General features: G+C 44.8%; 7 protein-coding genes across 10 annotated transcripts; 4 read left to right on the top strand and 3 right to left on the bottom strand.

Moving 5' to 3' along the window:
- Positions 1-38: 38 nt before the first annotated feature.
- LOC119563493 (SRR1-like protein) lies at positions 39-1,048 on the top strand. The gene is made up of 2 exons (XM_037876929.1): positions 39-217; positions 274-1,048. Exons 1-2 carry the CDS (start codon positions 75-77, stop codon positions 959-961), a joined length of 831 nt encoding a protein of 276 aa, XP_037732857.1. The 5' UTR covers positions 39-74; the 3' UTR covers positions 962-1,048.
- On the bottom strand, positions 1,037-3,041 carry LOC119563489 (transcription termination factor 5, mitochondrial). The gene is made up of 4 exons (XM_037876924.1): positions 2,773-3,041; positions 1,742-2,720; positions 1,459-1,683; positions 1,037-1,400 (listed from the first exon to the last, which is right to left on the bottom strand). The coding sequence occupies exons 1-4, from the start codon at positions 2,954-2,956 to the stop codon at positions 1,112-1,114; spliced, it is 1,677 nt and encodes a 558-aa protein (XP_037732852.1). The 5' UTR covers positions 2,957-3,041; the 3' UTR covers positions 1,037-1,111.
- Positions 3,042-3,282: 241 nt separating this feature from the next.
- Positions 3,283-4,498, top strand: LOC119563492 (ribosome production factor 2 homolog). Its single transcript, XM_037876928.1, has 3 exons — positions 3,283-3,381; positions 3,441-3,656; positions 3,723-4,498. Exons 1-3 carry the CDS (start codon positions 3,362-3,364, stop codon positions 4,447-4,449), a joined length of 963 nt encoding a protein of 320 aa, XP_037732856.1. The 5' UTR covers positions 3,283-3,361; the 3' UTR covers positions 4,450-4,498.
- Positions 4,438-5,622, bottom strand: LOC119563494. 4 transcript variants are annotated; one of them, XM_037876932.1, is made up of 3 exons: positions 5,425-5,622; positions 5,305-5,371; positions 4,438-5,236 (listed from the first exon to the last, which is right to left on the bottom strand). In XM_037876932.1, exon 3 carries the CDS (start codon positions 5,217-5,219, stop codon positions 4,518-4,520), a length of 702 nt encoding a protein of 233 aa, XP_037732860.1. In that variant the 5' UTR covers positions 5,220-5,236; positions 5,305-5,371; positions 5,425-5,622; the 3' UTR covers positions 4,438-4,517. The 4 variants fall into 4 exon arrangements, with proteins under 4 accessions (XP_037732860.1, XP_037732861.1, XP_037732859.1 ...); XM_037876933.1 differs by having other exon boundaries at positions 5,305-5,361; XM_037876931.1 differs by having other exon boundaries at positions 4,438-5,240; positions 5,305-5,361; positions 5,425-5,621.
- Positions 5,623-5,916: 294 nt separating this feature from the next.
- Positions 5,917-8,146, top strand: LOC119563491 (malate dehydrogenase, mitochondrial). Its single transcript, XM_037876926.1, has 4 exons — positions 5,917-6,077; positions 6,250-6,457; positions 7,166-7,362; positions 7,425-8,146. Exons 1-4 carry the CDS (start codon positions 6,012-6,014, stop codon positions 7,962-7,964), a joined length of 1,011 nt encoding a protein of 336 aa, XP_037732854.1. The 5' UTR covers positions 5,917-6,011; the 3' UTR covers positions 7,965-8,146.
- A 7,347-nt stretch (positions 8,147-15,493) lies between these two features.
- On the top strand, positions 15,494-18,788 carry LOC119550991 (retinal homeobox protein Rx). Its single transcript, XM_037860037.1, has 2 exons — positions 15,494-16,661; positions 17,216-18,788. Exons 1-2 carry the CDS (start codon positions 15,751-15,753, stop codon positions 18,132-18,134), a joined length of 1,830 nt encoding a protein of 609 aa, XP_037715965.1. The 5' UTR covers positions 15,494-15,750; the 3' UTR covers positions 18,135-18,788.
- Positions 18,789-18,800: 12 nt separating this feature from the next.
- On the bottom strand, positions 18,801-21,651 carry LOC119550984 (ribosomal protein S6 kinase delta-1). The gene is made up of 3 exons (XM_037860022.1): positions 21,441-21,651; positions 19,637-21,379; positions 18,801-19,582 (listed from the first exon to the last, which is right to left on the bottom strand). The coding sequence occupies exons 1-3, from the start codon at positions 21,534-21,536 to the stop codon at positions 19,364-19,366; spliced, it is 2,058 nt and encodes a 685-aa protein (XP_037715950.1). The 5' UTR covers positions 21,537-21,651; the 3' UTR covers positions 18,801-19,363.
- Positions 21,652-21,695: the final 44 nt, after the last annotated feature.

The raw sequence follows: 21,695 nt of genomic DNA, 5'->3' as shown, positions 1-21,695 counted from the left end.
AACTCAACTTACTAACGTACGGTCACACTAAGGCAGGGGCCAAGAAGAAGAAACGTGTTTATTTACCTTTTGGAATGTCGAACTCTGGAGAGGATTTCCAGGTGGTAACGCGCAAAAAATGGATGGCCCGGAAGTGCCTGAGGCGGCGGGATCGCCACAAATCCGAGAGCGATTACTTAATCGACTGCCCGGATGTGAATGTGGAAAAATTTCAGCCGTGAGCATATAAGGAATACCAAAGGAACTGGTTCCTAAACCTTACACCACTTTCAGACGGCTGGAGAACTTGTGCGCGGAGATGCGTCAGAGCGACTACTTCCTGGTGGCCATAGAAGCACTGCAGCAGCAGCTGGTTGGGCTTAGAAAGCCGCTGGAACGGATTGTCTGCCTGGGTCTGGGACCGTTCTCCCGCACCTACCATGCCCTCCATCAGGCTGCCTTTGTGATAGAACTGCAGCGGCACCACAAGATCAAGGAGGCCCTCTACTTTGATCCCGTATTTAGGGACAGCGAGAAGGAACTGATCCGCCTGTTCGATGGATGTTTAATGAGCGAAGACTGTGCGGGCAAACACGAGGCGACGGTGCCCACGCTCTATTATCTTCCACACTGCCCCTACGCCCTGATGCACAACATCTTGTGGTCCAACTGGAAGCCGGAGAACCTGCCCAATGTTTTCCTCATCTCGAACAGCTTCGAAATGCTTACAATGACGCCGCGAACTCAGGATGACCACATAACACGGATTGTCGAACATTGCAAAGAGTCTACGCTGGAGGATGACTACGAGCACCACAACGTATTCAATGACCTATCGTTACACACTTTTCCACTGGAATCCCTGCCAGCCAACGATGACGAAGTATTTTGGACACGATGCGCTCCCTTGAAGGTGAACGAGGATGAGCTGATTATGGAAGCGGAGACGACCTTTGCCGCCCTTAAGTTGGATTCGGAATAACTTAAGTTCTTGCTATTTAGTTTTTGTAAGGGCACTGCAATGGAAGTTTTCATCAAGATTTCAAAACAAATCCAGTCAAATTTTAAATGGGGATTTCATTATGGTTGCAAATTCTAATAACAAACTATTTACAATTCTAGTGATAGAGGCCTATAATTGCTGCATGACCAGCTTATCGGCAGGCTTTACTCCATATTTGTAGACCTTGTTGAGGCTTTCGGGAAAGTCGGGCAGTAGATTGTTGAAGTTCTCCACGTGATGTGTGTGTTGCTCCGTCCAGATGCCGTCGCCAGTAAAATGAAACTCAGATTCGATCAGGTAGAGGATGAGAGTCAGGACCTCGTTGTTGCTTAGTGAGCTGAAATCTGCCACTGGCAACTGAAGTTCTTCTTGGGCATCTGGTTGTTGCAAAAGAAGCATCTTTTCCTCAATTCGTTTGCTGAAACATATGGAAAATTATTAAAAGAAATTCTATGTAATAATTTAGTTGCACTCACATGGGATACAGTAGCAAGTGTATGTTGGCAAAAATCTCGTGTAGCTTAAACTTGTTGCTGCGGAGGTACTCCAGACACTGCTTCACATGCAGCAGAGGAATATGGCACCAGTTCGGATGGCGGGAGAGCAGATTGCGCAGAGTTAGTTTATCCTTGGAAAAAACGTTACCCAGGTAGACCACAATGTCGCGGCCTTTGGTACGATCCGAGCCATCCCTGGCAAATCTAAAACGAACAATAGGGTTAGTTGAAGGTTCGATATTAACAGAAAGTAATTACTAACTTGGCAAAAGCCTCTGAGCCGCAGGAGAGGATGTGCAAGGAAGCGCAACGAACCCTCAGCTGATTAAGGTAATCCAGACGCAGGCGCGCCTTGTTTTGGTAGTGCACCAGTCTCAGTACTCGCGGATTAGTGCCCAGCACCTGAAACTCCTCGATCTCCTGCAGATCCCTGAGTCTCTCCAGGACCGTTTCCGGTCCGAGGGTTAGCACCTCTAGGCAACGCAGAACGGCATCCTCACTAATGCCAAACGCATGGACATACTGCAGGGTTTGCTTCAAACTATCGCAGGTGGACATCAGGATCTTGGGGCGACGAAAGCCAATTTCGCGAATGTCCTGTGAGTCAATGGTAGGGATCTCCCGCAGAATGCGTCGCACATTATCCGCCTCCGAATAGAGCAGAAAGCTGTTCTTCCTTAACCGTTCAGCGGGAAACTTGAGCTCGTTGGTCAGGAGCTCCACAGTATCCTGCATGGCGCGAAAGCTCTTGTGACGGATGCGAGAGTAGACGCGCCACAGCTTCTGCAGATCACTGTCGTCCATTTGTAGGCGTTCGCGCAGGTATGCGTTCAGCAGAGTTTGCCTTAGGCTCTTCAGCGTGATACTTTCGTTTTCCAGCTCCCGCAAATCCACCGGCAGGGTGATTCCGTCGAATAATCCTGCCAAACGCTCAGCCACCTTCACGTCGTAGGGAATGAAGCTATGGGCCTTGAGGACTTCTATCGGCTTGTTGACCACCGTGACATATTTCGCCAACGTTTGAACAGTCACGTTCTGGAAGCCACACTCCTGCAGCACACTGTGACGATTGGCCAGCGTGGTGGCTCCATAGTAGATGATCATGGGCTTGGCTATGATGTCGTCCGCGCTGTACTCCAGGGATTTCAGTGTGTGGTAGGAGCTGAGCAGGTCCTTGCGCTTCAACGTCTTCAGTTCGGGGTGCTTCTCCAGGGCAGCCACCCAAGCCCGGTAGTTGCTACCTAGAAATGCAATGTAGTCAATACTTAAGTCTACTTTAAAGAGCTGACCTACCCAGATTTTTGGCCAAATAATGCGCATTTAGGGGCTCCTCCGCCGGCATCTCAACTATCGGGCGCTTGGGCAACTTTATCTTCTCCTGCTTAGTGGATGCCTTTTTCGAACTGGCCATTCCCCGCGCCAACTGCCCCAGGCTCCGGGCCAGGAATTGCGCTTGATTCTGGCCGTTGCGCAGCATAATTATGGCATTTCCAGAGGTTTTATTTACAACCGACGAGGAAACGAACCAGCGAACATGTAACTGACATTCGGTGTGAATGGCAACTCTCTTCTGGGTGAATGGTTGGCGGCTAGTGATGACATTTCAGGAATAAAAAGTTAATAAATATAAACAAAATACCAATAAAATATTTAAAATATTACAAAATGAGATTTTAAAAACAATTAAGGACCCTTTAAATTGCCTACTATTTTATTTTTTCATAAATAGGTTCCTTTTACAACAATACACAAGCTATCGATTGAAATCTATAGCTTAATCGATACCGTCACCTACGTTTTCACATCTCTATCGTACTTACACGTGCGTGGTTTGATTTTAGTTTTTGTTTCGCCTAGTTTTTAATTAAGAAAGCGTTTAAATATGTCGCTTCTACGGATCAGGTAAGCAGTATACTGCAAACAACCGAAATACAATCGAATACAACTATATGTACTTCCAGGAAACCAAAAACCCGCAAGGGAAAGAAGGTGCTGCTGGCCAGGGAGCCGCAACTGATTGAATCCGCCCGCATAATGCTCTTTTTGGACGGACGCAAGTGCGGTGGCAACGTGAAGCTGTGCATGAAGGATCTGCAGACGTTGAAGAAGCCGCTGGTGAAGGTGCTGAACCGCAAGAACGACATAACACCCTTTGACGATCCCTCCTCACTGGAGTTGTAAGTTTATCTAAAATCTACCTTAGTGTCATGATTCTTCATTGTAAACGTTACCCTGATCCTTAGCTTGACCATGAAGAACAATGCAGCCCTATTCTCGTTCGGATCCACATCAAAGAAACGACCCGACAACATCATCCTGGGAAGGATCTTCGAGAACGAGGTGCTGGACATGTTTGAACTGGGCATCAAGCGGTATCAGGCCATTTCCGAGTTCAAGAATGAAAAGATCGGCGCCTGCGTGAAGCCCTGCCTGGTGTTCAATGGACCCAAATGGGCGCAGACCGAGGAACTGAGGCGCCTTCGCAACCTCTTCATCGACACTTTCCAGCGCGAGAAAGTTGAGTCTATTCGCCTGCAGGGCATCGAACACGTCCTCAGCTTCACGGTCACCGATGACATGAACATCCTGATGCGGTCTTACCGGATTCTGTTGAAAAAGTCCGGCCAGAGGACGCCGCGCATCGAGCTGGAGGAGATTGGACCCTCGGTCGACTTTGCCATTCGTCGCACCAAGATCGCCAGTGAGGATCTTTACAAGCAGGCGCGCAAACAGCCCAAGCAGCTGAAGGTGGGCAAGAAGAAGAACATCAGCACGGACGTCCTGGGCAACACCAAGGGACGCGTCCATCTGGGCAAGCAGCAGACGGGCTCCATCCAGACGCGTCGCGTCAAGGCGCTGCGCAAGACGCCCGAAGAGAAGAAGGAGACTCGGCAGCGCAAGAAGGTTGCCCTCAAGACAGCCGCCGCAGAAGCTCTGGCAAACTCGAAAGGAAATCCCTTTTCTAGTTAGAATTAGTTGTAATAAATTGGTCCTGATTAAATTAGCTTTAACAAGTGTATGAGTACTAGAATCGTATATCAGTGTATGCCTTCGACTATGTTGCGGATGCGTCGCGTTTTGGACTCGGCCAGGGCGTCCTCCAGCGTTTTGATCATGTGCACCAGGCTGCTGACATCGGTCTGCACCAGCATATCCTTGCGATGCAACCGCTCGTCCTCCTGCATGGCCTTCAGCTCCTGTTCACTGCGTCCGGACATGTCCACCGCCAGCAGTTCACGGTTTTCGTTCTTCGGTTCGGTGTGCAGGTATAACTTCATGGTCACCACTACTTGGCACTTTTTTAGAAGACTCCTCGAAGCCGTGCGCACCTCTAGTCGCCAGTCCAGGTTGACCAGCCGATAGGCACGTATGTTGGCCGACTTGATTGAGCCCTCCACAAAGTTTCGCTTGCTGGTGACAAACTGTTCGAGAACTTCCAGCACATCCTCGCCGAGATCGGGGAAGGTTTGACGTAGGATTGCCTGCATGTTAACCGTGCTACTTTCTATCCGTGTGGTTACGTTGATGAGCAGGGATATCAGCGCCTCCACCGCCTGCTGTACAGCCTCCGGACTTTCCGAATCCGAGTACTTCTTGGCCAGCGCTTCGTAGCGGCCGGGATTGGGTCCATTTATCAGGTAATCGAAGGCGGACTTGCACAGCTCCACCACATCGCTGGCGGGTCTTTGGAGCAGGCTCAAGTGATCGCGCTGTTGTTGGCTTAGCCGCAGAGATGACATCTTTGTGATTCTGTGAGCTAACTAATAGAAAATAAACTATTAATTATTAGGCGGTGAATTTAGGAAATTAACTGTGGAAGCGTACCTTTAATATTTTTAATTATTGGCTAATTGAAACTCCTGTTTCGTATCGGAAACTCCACTGTAAATGCCTTAATTTTCTTAATTAATAAACATAAACAATCAGCGGGGGTTAAGTTTTCACCTCTTCGACTTCTTATTTACTTAGAACTTCACTTGCAAGTAGACCAGACCCTTAAAATGTTTACTAATTTGTAGGCTTTTGATTATATTACTCAGGAACACTAGGTGTAGCCGGTTAAAATAAACATTTATAGGGAAAAACAAAAAGTAAATAAATGTCTGCGGCTCAATTTAATAGGGTGTCTGCAACCAAGTTGGCAGTTCCCTCCGATTATTATTGATTGTTATCGATAAGTGCAAGTTCAAATTTAAATTTTTAAGTACTTCTGTTATATACGAAGTTAAAAAGGCTTAGAAAGAAAAGAACACTTCCAAAAATGTAAATAATAGTAAAAACACGATAAGCAATTCGAGATCCTTTAATAAACACAACATTTTAAATAGATACACTCAGCAAATAAAAGCTTTTTGTTCGCATAAAAGCTTTTTAGTAAAAGCAACCCTGTTCGCCCCCGCCACCCCGGAAACAACAAAAACAACACAGTATATTCGCAAATCTGTTTCATTGGCCCGTGGGATTTTGCTGGCAGAACTGCTCTCGTTTAATTGTTTTACCAAATACATTTTGTACCAAATAACATTGCAAATATGCTGAAGCAAGTGACGAAGCAATTGGCCCTGCAGGGAGTGCGCAGCTTTTCGGTTGGCCAGCAGGTGAGCATCGCTATCTCCGAAAATCCCGGCTAGAATCGAACCCATTCTACTGCAACTGTTTACGTAACAAGCAGATGATATAGTGCATCTCGCACCAATAATTATAAGAACCTGACATAACACCATGGCTCCATGTAATATATGCGTTCTGCGTTTTCTATTACCGAAATAGAACAACTACAAGGTGACCGTCTGCGGCGCCGCTGGAGGAATTGGCCAGCCGCTGTCGCTGCTCCTCAAGCAGAATCCCCTGGTCACCGATCTGTCGCTCTACGACATCGTCCATACGCCCGGTGTGGCCGCCGATCTGTCGCACATCGACACCAAGAGCAAGACCACCGGATTCATCGGTGCCGACCAGCTGGGCGATTCCCTGAAGGGTGAGTAGAGGGCAGGGGCCACGAGTGAGGTTATGTGATAAGGGGATACGAGTGGAAAATTTGCTGGTATCCGCAAAGAAGATAAACCCACTTTTTAACCCATGATATGATATGCACTAAACTTGAAATGTGTACATGGTTTCTTTGGTTCTTATTCCATATATATGTATATACATATACTCCAAAGTCTTGTCTTTCATAATTATTTTCTTATAACCATAGCCAAGATATTATAGTGCATTGTAAAAGTAACTGTTTACTAAGCTTAGCTAACTTGTTAAAGATTTTGAAAGTTCATTTTACGCCAAACATTTATATTTAAAATTATTTATTATTTTTAAAAATTAAAAACAATAATGGACATAATGTTTAAAAAACAAGTTTGTATCTATATTATTAAATATTAAGATTTAACGATAAATCTTTTTTAATTTAGATAAAAAAATACCTTTAACATAAATATAGGGCCTTTTCATGTGATTTGCATGAAGCACATTTTATGCTCTGATAAGATAAGCAGCAGAGAATATAGGTATACCCTGATAGCACCCACTTTGAAGCCGTAGAAAGGTTATTGGTATTTTAATAACAACGTAATCAAAACCGGCTACTTATCAGTGCAGTAGCCACGGGGATTGAACCCATAAAAGATCAAAGCTCAAAAAGTCTCCTATTAATTAATCTCATATATACACCATCCTTTTGCAGGATCCGATGTGGTGGTCATTCCCGCTGGTGTGCCCCGCAAGCCCGGCATGACCCGCGATGACCTGTTCAACGTGAACGCCGGCATTATCAAGGACATTTCCAACTCCATTGCCAAGAACTGCCCCAAGGCCCTGGTGGCCATCATCACCAACCCGGTGAACACCTGCGTGCCCATCGCTGCCGAGATCCTCAAGAAGGTGGGATAACAAAAGATTTGGGTTGCCTAGAGTCTAAATACTTATGAAATCTGTGTTGCCAGGCTGGTGTCTACGATCCCAAGCGTCTGTTCGGTGTCTCCACCTTGGATGTGGTGCGTGCCCGCGCCTTCATCGGCCATGCCCTGGGCGTGGATCCCCAGAGCGTGGAGATCCCCGTGATCGGTGGCCACTCCGGCGTCACCATCCTGCCCGTGCTCTCCCAGAGCCAGCCCTTATTCAAGGGCGACCAGGCCACCATCGAGAAGCTGACCGTGCGCATCCAGGAGGCCGGTACCGAGGTGGTCAAGGCCAAGGCCGGAGCCGGTTCCGCCACCCTGTCGATGGCCTATGCTGGCGCCCGTTTCGCCGGCTCCCTGCTGAGGGGTCTCAACGGCGACAAGAACGTGGTCGAGTGCTCCTACGTGCAGTCCAAAATCACGGAGGCCACCTTCTTCTCCACTCCCCTGCTGCTGGGCAAGAACGGCGTCCAGGAGAACCTTGGCCTACCTAAGCTGAACGACTACGAGCAGAAGCTGCTGGCGGCCGCCATTCCCGAGCTGAAGAAGAACATCCAGAAGGGCATTGACTTTGCCAACGCCTAAGCGACTCTATTACACCAAATCCATCCCCAAAACCGTGTACTTCATTAGCGCCCATTGTGAATTGGCATACTTCCCTTAGCAAATCTTTCGTCTTAAGTCCAAAGATTAAACAGATCTACGCTCAGTGTGTGGTGAATAATGAAACCAGTTGATGTCTGAAATAAACAAATTGTGAACTTGGATATGGTGCGGCAGTGATTCTTTGTGGTAAATAAATAGAATTGCTAAAAGGGATATTGATTAAGAAAGATCAGTTATTGAACAGATTTTTGTAGTACCCTGAAAATATCTGAGTTATAATATCTCATGTATTTTTTCTGATTCTGTAATATCAAGAGAGGTAAGACTGGAGTCCATTTTACACTGCTCAAAAGAGAGGAGTTCTTTTGTTGACTTGTTTTTGATAGATGGTATTTGCAATCCGGCAATTTCGACAAGTGTAGGCTACACTGTTGCAAACAACCACAATGCTCACACGCACAGGCCCACACAGGCACAATCAATTAAGCTTCGTTAAGATCAATTTAAACTTGCCCGCATGTCATGACGGCCCCCTCCCGACGCCCATGACCAACCCCTCCGGAATCCCTCCCGTGACTTTGGCTCAGAATCCAGTGCGTACGCGATTCGGAATTTCTTTTTCAACTATATATATTTAATATTTTTTTGTAGTATTATGGCATTCTTATTTTTGTCCACATAAAGATATATGTGAAACCAATGGAATTTTTTTACTTTAGCTACAGTTTATTTAAATTCCTTTTTGTTTTGATATTAGGTCGCACTATTTTATTGTTTGGCAATTTTCAAGCAATTCACACCTTGCAATCAAATACTACTTTGTTAAATGATAATATCTAAAGATTATTGAATCATCTTAAAAAACATAGCAGGTAATAATTTTATAACACTTTAGTGTTAAGTTTATTGGAAGGGTTTATGGCTTTTATGACGATTTTGGTGACCCTAAAAAAAGATGTACCAATCTGATTGAAAGAAATACGAGTATATAGGAAAAATATGTTTTTTTTGATAATAGATACAGAACCTTGAACAAAAAACGAAATATTCCTTAATATTCGAAATATGTTGGTAATACTCAAAACTATTTTTTTTAAATTAAATTAATCGCATGTATATAAATTTAAAGTTTTAAGTTAAATATTAAAGCTTTATTAAAACTACTCAACTTCAAATGTTGGATATATTTAACTTAAGAGTTGTATAAGATTTAAGGATCCTCTTTTAAAGATTGCTTTGAACCAATTGTCTTTTTTCATAACTCAACATTGATTTGCACTTGTTTCACCAATTAAAGTGCTTGGCACCAGCTCAAATCAACTAAATTGGATTACTATTAGACAATTTGATTTGTTCATTAAACCGGAGACGATGCAGAGCCACAGCTTCAATAATTCTAACCTATTTAGCCGTTGAGAGGGGATGGGCGAACACACCCCCGACTTAATTATCGACGATCGAAAGGCAACGATAACAAGACCAAAACAATCAATTGATACAATTCCATTCATAAAATCAAATCGAACTGCAAGCGAAAATCACGGAGCGCGGGAGACAATTTGATAGGCCAGTCGATTCGAATTCTTGGGGTTCCGCCAATTGGCAGAACGCTTTTAATGAAATAATGAGCAGGAATCAATTTTCCAACGCCGGCGCACGTACTATATGCGATACAAAATTAAATTGCCGGCCGGCGTTTTATATTAAAACAAATTGGTTACCATGGATTTACCAGACCCGACACTCTGTTTTTGTAATCGACCTTGTACAATTTTATTTAATTACAAACAATTAAGTCGCCGCACAGGCAGCACAGCGCCAAAAACGATAAGCGACGCCCACTAGAAAGACAGTGTCAAGTGCAGCACCAGTTATTAATTAATTAATTAATTATTATCACACAACGCAATCAAGTTGTTCATTCATCATTTTCAAAGGTCCAAATTTGAATTTAAACGTGCAGTTGATATCGATAGACATTCGAATCGGACTAGATGAAGTCCCGTTTACACTGTCGCGCTAATGCTATCGATTTTAAAAGGTAGAATCATCATTGCTACTGTAAATATAGATTTAAGGAAAATGTTTCATTTTTTAAAACAATTATTGATCTTCTCTATGTTTGGAATAATGATAGGTCTGAAATATAAATTTCTTTTAATAAAAACAAAAAATGCGAGGATCAGACCCTGTGTAAGCGGATCATTTCGCGTGTTCTGTTTTCAAAACAGCGTTTTCTGACAAAAACTCAAAAGCAATTTGCATTACCCGAGCATCGATTTCAATTGCATAACACCACAAATTGTTCTGGGACACCGATCGTGCCGCTTAAGTTATCAGCCGCAGATGCAGCGCGCTCAGCTGGCCCATTAAATGGCGCCTTCGCCATAAATAAGTCACAATTGTCGGCAATTAATTTGAATTGCGCTCACTGTGTTGCGATTTTTCGTGCATCGACAGGCCCAGAAGAACCCCCAAAGCCAATTACACCAACCAGGCCCAGCGGTTGACATCTTCAGTTATCTTCTTTATACTATATGCCCCATATATAGTGTCTGATATGCGCTAGCAATTGTGATTGCCTTTAATTTATTGGCGTCCTCTCTCACTTTTCCTTTGATTGCATTAAGCTTTTAGTGCGATTTGTGGGTGGGAGCGAGGATTTTCAGACCCTAATGAGATTTGAATATTCTAGATCATTTTAAAGGACCATTAGCTCATCACTTTTAGGAAAAGTGCGATTAAAATTTCAACATCCTACAGATTTTCAAAATATACATAAGCAATCTTTAACCTTTTGTAAACATGTCTTTTTAAATATGTAATTCTTTGAATGACTTCCTACTTGGTAGTCGTACTGGTATCTTTTTATAAATTCTCAGACTTAAAACAAACCCAAGACCTTCAGTGATTTTAAGATAGGAATGTGATACAATTTTGAACTCCTCCCATAATTCTTGAACTCTGATCTTTGGTACAGTTATGCCCAAAAAAATCTCATGTAAATGATGGCAAATTCATAAGGCAGCAAAAAAAGCAAAATGCATAAACCAATTTGAGTGGACGTTTGTGATCGTGGGTCAGATGTCAGATACGAAATACGAATACGTCTCACATCCGTTACCCCCGGACGAGTGTGTATCATGTAAAGGGGGTAACCGGCAAGAAGAAGAACAGTAAGTACCAGGCAAGTGTGGACCCCAAAGTGCCATGGAGAATTAACGAAACGAAAAATGGGGAAAAAACTATACATCTTTGTCAGGGCAGATTCGGATGACTGGGGGAAAAGCCCGGCTCCGGGAACGGTTACGGTTACGACTATGGCTACGGGTCGACTTGCAGACATTGTCTCGTGGGCAGTAGATTTCGAAATGTGCACTGAGATCATAATTCTTAAGCAGAAAATAATATTTATAAAGACTGATCTAAAGTTACCATCTTATAAAGTGAAATGTGAAATGTTACAATGATCTGTTGGAATTTTTAAAGGATCAACGTGTCTATAAAACTTAAGATATTTTATGAACAATTTCAAACTTAATTCAAACTGCATACCTTTCTGAAAATTTGTTTTTATATAGTTATCGCTCAGTGCATTCGCGTTCATAAGTCGAGGTTTTCCTTCTTTCATTCTTTTTTTTTTGTTTCTACTGAACGCTGAGAGCGAGAACGAATAGCGACAGCCGAGTCAGAAGTTGGACTAAAATACAAAAACTATTTGATATTTTATGCGGGATTTAAATTGATCTTAACGAAGCTTAATTGGCAGCGTCTGTATGGGTGAGCGGTGCTCTGGACTCTGACACGAGTGTTCTGTTCTGATCTGAGTTGTGTTGGTCCGTGTGAGCGGGACTTGAGCCCGCCATATTGGAATTTCGTTGTGCGATCTGATCACAATCGCCGAACCAAGATAGCCCGAATGGGAATGGGCGAAACATGTGTATGTATGGTTCTGAATCGTTGCCACATCACATATAGTAGATATCTGTGGAAAGGCACAACAAAATGTCGCCGCTGTCTCCGCTGATATCGTAATACAATGTGATAATGCCGCTGCGACGGAGGATGAGAGAATGTCGGTGATGTTACTGCACCGAAAAAAGTTAGACCTTATAATATACAATGGATACCTGAAAATCTTATGCTCATTTCTTAATGCCGAATCGTATTTACCCCAAATATTTTTATAAATCAATCATTTTTCTCAAGTCTAACACATTTTTATAGTATAATGATGGTGATTATAGTGATGGAAATGAATTAAATATTATTGATATTCCAGGAAATTTAATAGACCTGAAATTATTAGATTATAAGATCATTTTTTAATACCAAATTTGTTTTTTTTTTCAGATATTTAGGACCTCATTTCGATGTGTTTTAGCTGATTATTACCAAAACTCTTCGTTTTGATTCGAAATTGAACATTTTTCCGAGTGTTGCTGTTGCTAGTGTGGATATTGCTACTGAGGATGGACTGTCATCTCGGTGGGACAAGTGTGGATGCGATGATGATGATGATGGTGGCGATGGGCTTGAGTATCTGTCTACCCCTCAGTCTGTGTATCTGTCTGTCTGTCTGCCAGTGTGTGTATCTTAATGGTTATGGAAAAAATATGAAAAAATATTCAACAAAAGCTTAGGCGCTCACTTTGCCGGGCAGCGACAACTGTACCAAGTATTTTCCTTAATGTTGCTCTAAGCTAGCTCTATTTTCCAACAAAAATTTAAAGCCTTTATGTACGTTGGATATTTTACAGGCTCCCAGCATAAGGTTTTTTTATAATGAATTATAAAACAAAAACTCTTTAAGAAAAAATAAACTGATCTTGGCAACTTAGTTTTTAAAGAAAAATGTGTGGAACTACTTATAAGATGTCTTTCACAACTTAAAACAACTATATCGTTACATAGTACTTAAAACCTTTTCCTTTAAACCAAATCTGAAGAAAACTTACCCTTAGTACTCTTTTCAGGGTTCATTAAGATGGCATCAGCTGTCTGCTTATTTTTCTTATACCTTATTAGGGATCCTTCGGATTACCTTTATCATAGTATAACCTTCTTAAGTTCAAGGATCAATCGTAATTAACTTTTGATCTTACACAAGATGCTATCATCATTGCTTGATTTTCCTTCCTGAGAGTGTCCTTGTCCCTTTCCGATTTCCCCCTTTTCGAGTCCTCGAACCCAGACCCACATAATTGGCGCATTGGCTAATGCAAAATATTGTCTGATTATTCACACGCAACAAGGCCCGGACTCCTGGCCCTCAGAGACCATCCCTCCCATTCCGGGTCGCGACCCAGAACCCACAGTATGGGGTGTATTTATTTGTTTTCATCTTTCGCCTCTGATCGCGTGCCCCGCGTACATTCTCAGAGACCTCGACTTCGATTCCGTTTGCCCGCATTTTGGAACCTGCAAAGCCGAAAAGTATCGAATTGTCCGATTCAGTCTGTGTGAATGAGATTTTTGTGTAGTTTCCGTGTGGAATTCGATGGGTTTTCTTCTTCTGGTCGCTGTTTACGATGGGAAAATTGTCGATCCTTTGTGGGCTCCTGGGAAGCTGAAGTTTCTTTGCTGTTTTCACTCGACACGATCAATGCGGGTTGGTGTTTTTCTCTTAGAACTTTGCCGTTTGATTGGAAGACAATTTTAAATTTAAATTTATCAAAAAAAATGTTAGCTTTTTACGGATATGTATATTTAAAAAAAAATACATTTTTGCAATTTATTTATTAGATTCATATGATAAAACTTAAGGACATTTATTTGGAAATAAATAATTATTAGTAGTACCACATAAGCAATTAATAAATTTTCAGAGTTTAACTTTAATTGACTTTTGATCTCAGAATTTCGCACTGTTCACTTTATCGATTCTTGAAGATCTGATATTCCCTGATCTCTAACTTTACAAAAATGTATCATTTTACCAACTTTCACCCTCCTTGACTTCGATGGCCCACATGATCCCTCATCCTCCTTTTCTCCCTTTTCAAATGCCCCGTGAAATCTTCGGATCTACCCAAATGAGCCATAACTTAGCCCCTGACTAAGTGCCCACCTCGCCGCGATCGAAGTACCAGCATCTGGCCAAAAGGTCACACGCAATCCCAGAACGGAATATGGATATGCCAATCCTTCAGAGGGTGACACGCGCTGTGGGAAGAAGGCCAGAAGGGAACGGGAACAGTCAGAAGTGGAAGACGAAGGTCGCAAGCGTGCCAAGTCGATCCCTAATAGGGGTTGAAGTTTCAGATCGAATCACCCTCATAAGTCCAATTGGAACCCACGGACTATAGGTATTTCTCTGCATTTCAAAAGTTAATTGTTGGCCCAACATGTGTGACGATGAAGGTGAATTGTTAGGGATGACGATGACCATAAGCGGATGAGGTGGTCAAGGAATAGGGGGGCACACTCAACTTTAAAGCGGAAATGATCTGTTGCAATGCAGTGCCAGCGAGGACCCTCTAATTTTGGATTTTATTCAAATCGTTTTGTTATATTTTGTGATAATTTTATCGTTTGTACTATCGTTTATTTTTGTAAAACACCCTCTCAACGAAAATATTAAAAGTATTAAACATGGCATAGAGGTCGTAGAAACTTCATCTTACCAGGAAGTTAACCCTTCAAATGCCATAAGTTCACTAAATTAAATTCACGAAATCAGAAAATTCGATACTTTTCAGCTCCGAAAGATTACAACAAATAAAATACACCAAATTCTCCCTGTTCTGGGTCGCGGAAGTTTAATGTTTTTTGTATAAAAATACACTTTTTGTCACTTTCCCTTTGAACTATAAAAAGGCTCCAAATAAACAAGTAACTGACTATAAGAATCAAAGGGGTTTTTGCATTTTAAGGTGGTCTTTTATATGAAGATCGACAATTCTGTCAAGTAATTTACCTGTATCAACATTTAAAACAATCCTAGACCCTAAATACAATCCAAGATCTTCAAGCAACAATATATAATATCAATAAAATGATATTTTTAACTCCTCTAAAGCGGGTCAAAGTTAGAATATGAGATCAAGCTTGTACTTTTGATTCGCCAGTGAACTGTCATCTTTTGATATTATGGTTATTTGTCTGAACATTGGTTTCATCCACAAGGATCCTTAGATCTGATCTTGAAACTGAGAACCAGTAGAAGTGAAAGTCCCGTTCCCAGGACCTCTTTTTCCGTTCCTGGAGCTCCAGATCTGCTGGTAGCCGTGAGCCTTAGATGTTGAATCCCAAAACTGGACTCAGGCAGCTAGACCCAGTCGGTAGAGGAAGAGTGATGTGGGGGAGACCACACCCCGAATCGCGAGGGAAACGGAAAAGTCACACGCGCCAGCATGAAATGCACTAAAAGGCACAGCGGGCCAGCGCGCCGTCTCGCTCGCACAGCGGTAATGGCCGCCGGAGGAGGGCTGCGATTGGTCGCTGCCACCGCTGCTGCGGCGCTGCCTCCTGCGCCGGTATAAAAGGGCAATCATCGCCAGTAGCCGAGTCAATTAAGGCCAAAGACTCGAGCGGTGAGCAGGCTGTCCATATCCTATCCCATACCATCCTATCTGATATATACCAAACAAGCAAACCAAGTGCGAAAAATAATATTAGTAAATGATTTCTCTAGTGAAACAACAAACCAAATCTAATTAAAAACAATCGATCAATGGATTAAGAAAGGCTCGGGCCAACAGATTAGCTAGTGTTATTGTGGTTAGTGCCTTGTGCTTTAAGGATAGAGATCTATAACTGGAAAATGGAGCACGATAGCTTCGATGATCCCATTTTCGGGGAGTTTGGCGGCGGTCCTTTAAACCCATTGGGCGCCAAACCTTTAATGCCCACCTCAACGGCCATGCATCCCGTGATGCTGGGCAGTGTCCACGAATTGTGCAGCCAACAGCAGCAGCAACAGCAACGACTGCCCGATTGCAACACCATCCTGCCAAATGGAGGAGGAGGATCATCCGCAGCCGGAGGATCACCCAACTATGGGACCAAGCTGGATTTTGTGAACAAGATCGGTTGCTACTCACCCAGCCAAAAGTACGAGTATATAAGTGCCCCTCAAAAGCTGGTGGAGCAGCAGCAGCATCACCAGCACCATCAACACTACACGGCCACGCCTCCGCCCAGTCACAATGGCATCCTGCTGCACAAGCAATCCTCGCAGCAGCAGCAGCAGCAGCAACAACTGGTGAGCATCCTGGACTATCACCCACTCAACGGCAAGCTAGACTACTCCTCGTCGCCCAAGGATCAGTACGAACCGCAGCAGCAGCAGCAACAGCAATTGCAGCATCTCTACGGTGGGAGTCCGCATCATTTGGATCATCTGGATCATGGCAGCGATGGTCTGCTGCAGGACTCCTCGCCAGTGATGATCAATGGAGGATCCTCTGGAGGCAAGCTCAAGAAACCCGATGAGATGTGCTCGCAAATGGAGGCGGGTGGCGCTGGAGTTACTCCTCCCACCCCCACGGTGGTCAATGGTGTGGCAGGAGGTGCCACCAATGGCACAGCCAACAACTCGTCCTCCTCCTCTTCGGTTGGCGGTCAGGGGGCGGCGGTCGCGGCGGGAGGCGTGGCTGCTCCTGCTCCCAAAAAGGACGGCAACAGCAGCAAGAAGAAGGGCGATCCCAATGGCATTAAGAAGAAGAAAACGAGGTAAGCATATTGTTAATCCACTGCCAATTAATTTAACGACGGGAAATCAATGGAATTATGTGGCACAAGATGATAATTCTAGCTATTTATGATGGTCACCACGGGGCGTATGAGTAATTGCAAGCCCTAGGGGGAATCCCAAGGAATCTGGGGGGGTAATTAATTGTTAGTGATGAAGCGGAGGTGGATCATGGTCACAAGGTTCTCTAATACTAGGTTATGTTATGGAAAGGTTTTCCTTTATCAGGGATTTTATAGAAAATTTGTACCGACATAACAAAATAAATCTTTGGATGAATCAACTTTGATAGCAGACGTCTTATAATTAGCTTTTCTTTTCTCTTTGAAAATAATTAGGTTAATAATTTGAATATTATTTTACAAGTACCAACCTTCAAACATTTTTAAAAGCATTTTTTAAAGTTTTCTTTAAGGAATTTCAATTATTTTTTAAGGAATGAAAATGGTTTAAATTTAATATTAGTATAACCCTATAAAAACAAAAGAAGGTAATTCTATAACCTAATCCTTGCTATTTTCTCTATTAATTTTAGAACCACCTTTACGGCTTACCAATTGGAGGAGTTGGAGCGCGCCTTCGAACGTGCCCCGTATCCCGACGTGTTCGCCCGCGAGGAGCTGGCCATCAAGCTGAATCTCAGCGAGTCCCGGGTGCAGGTGTGGTTCCAGAACCGACGGGCCAAGTGGCGCAAGCACGAGCCGCCCCGCAAGACGGGCTACATCAAGACGAGCACTCCGCCGACGGCGACGCTCAATCCCGGAACGCTAGCACCACCGTTCACCAGCTACCCGCAGACGACGACGGTCACGCCGCCGGGCAGCATGGACAGCTGGACCAGCTATCAGACGCCCTACGAGCTGACGCCCCAGTTCAGCCTGCTCTCGCCGGCGGCCAGTCCGTACGGCACCTATTCCGGCCAGTATGGTGCCTATGTCCACGAAAGCCAGCTCTTTCCGATGCGCCACTACGAGTACGGTAGTCCCACACGCATGGAAATGGGAGCCACATCCGGTTCGGTGGCTGGCAACGGCGAGGAGGCGGTGGCCAATGGCGGTAGCTATCAGCCTGCGGAGCTGCAGACGGCCCAGCAGCAGCAGTTGTCCGACGGCACGCTGGTCACCGTCCATGCCCACCAGCAGCAACAGCAGGCGCAGCAGCAGCAGCAACAACTCAATGGCAAGTACCTGAGCGCCGAGGAGGCCAAATACGTGCATCTCCAGTGCCATCAAAGTGGAGCCGGCCTGGAGCTGAGTCCCGGCGCCAGCTGTCACCTGGTGGAGGCACAGGGGCAGCACTACGTGACCACGGCAACGGGAGGAGCTGCATCCGGCGGGGGCACCAGCAGTGATGACAACGATAGCGGCGGCATGCAGACTGTGATCAAGAGCGAGGAGGCTGCCCAGCAACAGCAGCAGGCACACAGCTACGTCCTGCCGCCTTTTTTGCACTGAGAGAAATGCTCACACACCGGCGACAGCAGCAACATCAGCGACGCTGGGCCACGCCCTCAAGCATGCCGGGCTCGCGCTTCCGGCGGCCATTTTAACAAAGGGGCGTGGGTTGTGCAGCATTTCCAACTGTGCTTCTCCGACTGAAAGTGGGGCTCCAGAAGAGCACAGAGGCCTCAAAATTAGTAGAATTCCACATCAGCTGTTTACTTAAATGTAGTCGTTTCCAAAAAGATTCCTATAAAAGAAAAAAGGAACAGATTTTTAAAAACAATTTAGATGAAGACAATTTTAGAACTTCTAAGCATTAGAATCGCCTAACTTCAAAGACTTTGGAGTTTCTCTGGCCAGTCCCACTCAGTCTCTGGCCACTATTTTCATATTGCCATAGGTTCCTTTTAGGTTTAATTCAGCAAGTTGCAACAACAACAGAATCAACAAGTCTTGCCAAAACTTAACACGGTTTTTGTTCAGTCTAAGCCTAGGTTAATCAAGGGTCAGGGGCTCAGAAATGTCAGCCCCACCCCCAGAATGCATTCCAAATGTGCCTTACCAAATGGATGACGAGTGGATTCCCAGCTAGGAGCCTCGTCATTCAACAAATTTAGTTATAGCTACCCCTAAGCCTAAATTAAACCCCATTTACTGTTGTGTAGTTAGACAATAAAATACTTTTTATATTGTATATTAGCTCATTTGGCTTTACAAAGTTATTACTTACTAATTTATCCAGACCATTTTGTATGACGGTTTGAACATTTTGTTGTACCTACATTTAATCTAGTTTAATTTTATAATTGTAAGCAATACTCTAGGACATTTCGCAAATGTATATAATAGACGTATGAATAAATCGTATTTTGTACCAATAATTGATCAAGTGACAAGAAATCAAACAAGGATAACATAAAACAATGCTTAGAAACAAAAAACAATGATGATCCCTTGGCCAAATCCCTCTATACTGGGTTGTCAATGTCCAACATACAGTATTTTGAAAATATAAATATGATTCATAACTAAAAAGGAACTAAAATCATAAATAACCAATGTAAGATTCGTTGAAGGATTTCTAAGTCAATAGCAACTCAGGACATAGAAATAATCACAAATCAGATTTCAGCGAGTTACGTTGATACCTCTGTCAGGTACGAGATTTTTGAAACACTTTGTATAGCAAAAATAATAATTAGCAAAAAAGAACTCCAAGTCAAAGCCAATAGAGTCCAATCTCACGTGGACAAAGTTCCCTGTTCCAAAGCCGCTTGCCAATCGATTCCCTTGAAGAAGGCATGTGCCTGCAATTGATCGTAGTCCAAACGAAGCTCTGGTGTCAGCTGCAGCAGTTGCTCCAGCAGGTCCTTGGCATGATCGGAGATCTCCAGGGACTCACTGGGATACTGGACACAACCATAGAGTTCCAGCTGCCCCGGATGAGTAACTTTGTAAGGCTAGAAAAAAAGGATTATGTAATATAAATAAAATTGTCTTAGTTTTCAACTCACCACTCCCAGCAGAAGTTGATAGAGCACCACGCCATAGCTCCACCAGTCCGAACGGAAGCTCAACGGTCTCTCCGGAGCCACAAAGTGGTTGGCCAATGCCTCTAAGCTCAGAGCCTTGTGTACGTAATTGTCGTCCGAGCTTAGACCCTCGTTTTGGTAGAAATAGGTAAGCAGCAGCTGGCCCTTAGCGCCCAGCAATATGTTGGCCATGTGCAGATCTCGCAGTATAACGCCCTTGCCGTGCAGGCTGTGTATGGCGATGGCCAACTCGCAGGCCCACTGACGCAGACACTGCTCCGGAATGGGTTTACTTCTGATGCGATTTGCATCCGCCTTCTGTTTTTTGGGCGTGACGACTCCAGCTTGTAGGTTGCTTAGAGTGTTTGTTACGGACTTTAACAGCTGCTGGGAGCTGCGGACTAGGTCGCTGACCTCGCTGTCCGCGGTAAGAGGCTTGTCCTCCACTTCCTTCTCCTGCTTCTCCTGATCCGAGGGAAAAAGCTCTCCGTAATTAAAAGACTTGCTGCCCGTGGGAGTGTAACTCTGCAGGTAATCGTACAGCCTGCCACCCTCCGCCTGCCGCAGCAGCAGGAAGATCTTCTGCTCCGACTGGAAGTAGGCCAGCAGCTGGACCATGTAAGGCACCTGTTGGGGCAGAAAGATGCTCTGGGTGAGCGAGTGACTGGCCGGCTTCTCAATGCCCTTCATAATCGCCGCCGGCTGCTGGGACTTCGTCACACACTGCACCTGCATCACCCGTTCTTGAAGCACCTGCAGCACCTTGTAGCGGGCCAACTGGTTCCAGGGGCACTCCAAATGAGTCACACTTCCGCCGTCTGTCATGTCCAGCGAGAGCTGGAACTGCAGCTTTTTCGTCGGACAGTCGTTGGCCAGAAAATTTGCGTGTATCTCCTCGGCACGGGCCAAATACTTGGCTATCTTGGCCTTGGCTATGAATCTGCGCTCTTCGTTGGCATCTTGTTTCGCTCCATGGAGCAGCAGGTCCACGCCATGCTTATAACGCTCATGGGCTTCGGCGTACTCCAGATTGACCTCCGCCTGGACGGCGTGGCTGAATTCCAGGGCCGCCTCATAGATGTAATCGCTGTCGTCGCTTTCTATGGAGGCCATGGGCGTCAGAAGGCGCAGATAATCCCGCTTGGAAGGGGCCTCATCCGGCTTGGGTTCCGGTTTCGTTTCCGATTCGTTACTAGTTTCATTGGCCTGGGATTCTTCGTTGTTTGACTGCTCCTTATCGCAACGCGGATCTAGAGGCGTAATGCCCCCAGCATCGTGGTGGTCATAGGGCAAGTCGAGTTTATCGCAAATGTCGGCTATGGCTCCAGCTGCCGTTCCTGTCCCCGATCCACCTCCTCCTCTGCCTCCACTGCAGCCACTCTCTCCAGTTTGCAGCCGCAGGGATCGCTCCACATACAGCTTTTTGAGCGGGGAACCATTTGGCGAGGGTGTCTCCTGGAAGAACTGCGTGAAGGTTGCGCACTTATAAAGAGCTGGATGTTGGGCGGCAAAGTCCAGCAGCTGCAGGATGTATTCTTTGCGTCGCTGGATGACCCCTACATCGAATCGCTTGAAATAAGAGCTATCCGTGGGCACGGGCAACTTTCCCGGCAGCTGGAGACTCTTGTGGCGCCGGCTGAGCTCACGATGCAGCCGCTTCACATCATGGAATCGCTTCCACACCACCAGGCAGGTCAGCGCTTGGGGTACCGACCTCGGGAAGACCTAAAAGTGGGTGATAGTCAGTATCTGACACAGTTTCTCTGCCCCCCAAAAACCGACTTACGATCGAGGTGATTTTATAGATGGTGTAGCCGCCCTTGTGCTCCTGCGTATCCGTTACCGTAAAGCTGTGGATCCATCCTCCCAGGTTAAGGCTCATTCTGGCAGCTGCTTATATCCCGGCGCTTTAATTGAGGAACATATTTTCCATGTCAAATTTCGCGTTTCCCCAACTTTTTTTCGCCATCCGAGCAGTGTGGCCAAGACTTTCGAGAAAACGTATGCCAAATGGCGCACTTATTAGAAGATTTTAAAAATT

This window comes from Drosophila subpulchrella, chromosome 3R, assembly GCF_014743375.2.
Source record: "Drosophila subpulchrella strain 33 F10 #4 breed RU33 chromosome 3R, RU_Dsub_v1.1 Primary Assembly, whole genome shotgun sequence".
Lineage (NCBI taxonomy): Eukaryota > Metazoa > Arthropoda > Insecta > Diptera > Drosophilidae > Drosophila > Drosophila subpulchrella.
This window is presented reverse-complemented; position numbering and strand designations above follow the sequence as displayed.

Excerpts from the sequence above, each read along its gene's own strand:
- LOC119563493 (XM_037876929.1), top strand. The coding sequence starts at position 75 with ATGTCGAACTCTGGAGAGGATTTCCAGGTGGTAACGCGCAAAAAATGG. Across the intron at positions 218-273 it reads AATGTGGAAAAATTTCAGCC|ACGGCTGGAGAACTTGTGCG; the intron begins GTGAGCATATAA and ends CACCACTTTCAG.
- LOC119563491 (XM_037876926.1), top strand. The coding sequence starts at position 6,012 with ATGCTGAAGCAAGTGACGAAGCAATTGGCCCTGCAGGGAGTGCGCAGC. Across the intron at positions 6,078-6,249 it reads GCTTTTCGGTTGGCCAGCAG|AACAACTACAAGGTGACCGT; the intron begins GTGAGCATCGCT and ends TTACCGAAATAG. Across the intron at positions 7,363-7,424 it reads CTGCCGAGATCCTCAAGAAG|GCTGGTGTCTACGATCCCAA; the intron begins GTGGGATAACAA and ends CTGTGTTGCCAG.
- LOC119563494 (XM_037876932.1), bottom strand. The coding sequence starts at position 5,219 with ATGTCATCTCTGCGGCTAAGCCAACAACAGCGCGATCACTTGAGCCTG.
- LOC119563489 (XM_037876924.1), bottom strand. The coding sequence starts at position 2,956 with ATGCTGCGCAACGGCCAGAATCAAGCGCAATTCCTGGCCCGGAGCCTG. Across the intron at positions 2,721-2,772 it reads TTATTTGGCCAAAAATCTGG|GTAGCAACTACCGGGCTTGG; the intron begins GTAGGTCAGCTC and ends TTGCATTTCTAG. Across the intron at positions 1,684-1,741 it reads GGCTCAGAGGCTTTTGCCAA|ATTTGCCAGGGATGGCTCGG; the intron begins GTTAGTAATTAC and ends TGTTCGTTTTAG.
- LOC119550984 (XM_037860022.1), bottom strand. The coding sequence starts at position 21,536 with ATGAGCCTTAACCTGGGAGGATGGATCCACAGCTTTACGGTAACGGAT. Across the intron at positions 21,380-21,440 it reads TCTATAAAATCACCTCGATC|GTCTTCCCGAGGTCGGTACC; the intron begins GTAAGTCGGTTT and ends ACCCACTTTTAG. Across the intron at positions 19,583-19,636 it reads ATCAACTTCTGCTGGGAGTG|CCTTACAAAGTTACTCATCC; the intron begins GTGAGTTGAAAA and ends CTTTTTTTCTAG.
- LOC119550991 (XM_037860037.1), top strand. The coding sequence starts at position 15,751 with ATGGAGCACGATAGCTTCGATGATCCCATTTTCGGGGAGTTTGGCGGC. Across the intron at positions 16,662-17,215 it reads ATTAAGAAGAAGAAAACGAG|AACCACCTTTACGGCTTACC; the intron begins GTAAGCATATTG and ends TATTAATTTTAG.
- LOC119563492 (XM_037876928.1), top strand. The coding sequence starts at position 3,362 with ATGTCGCTTCTACGGATCAG. Across the intron at positions 3,382-3,440 it reads ATGTCGCTTCTACGGATCAG|GAAACCAAAAACCCGCAAGG; the intron begins GTAAGCAGTATA and ends ATGTACTTCCAG. Across the intron at positions 3,657-3,722 it reads GATCCCTCCTCACTGGAGTT|CTTGACCATGAAGAACAATG; the intron begins GTAAGTTTATCT and ends CCTGATCCTTAG.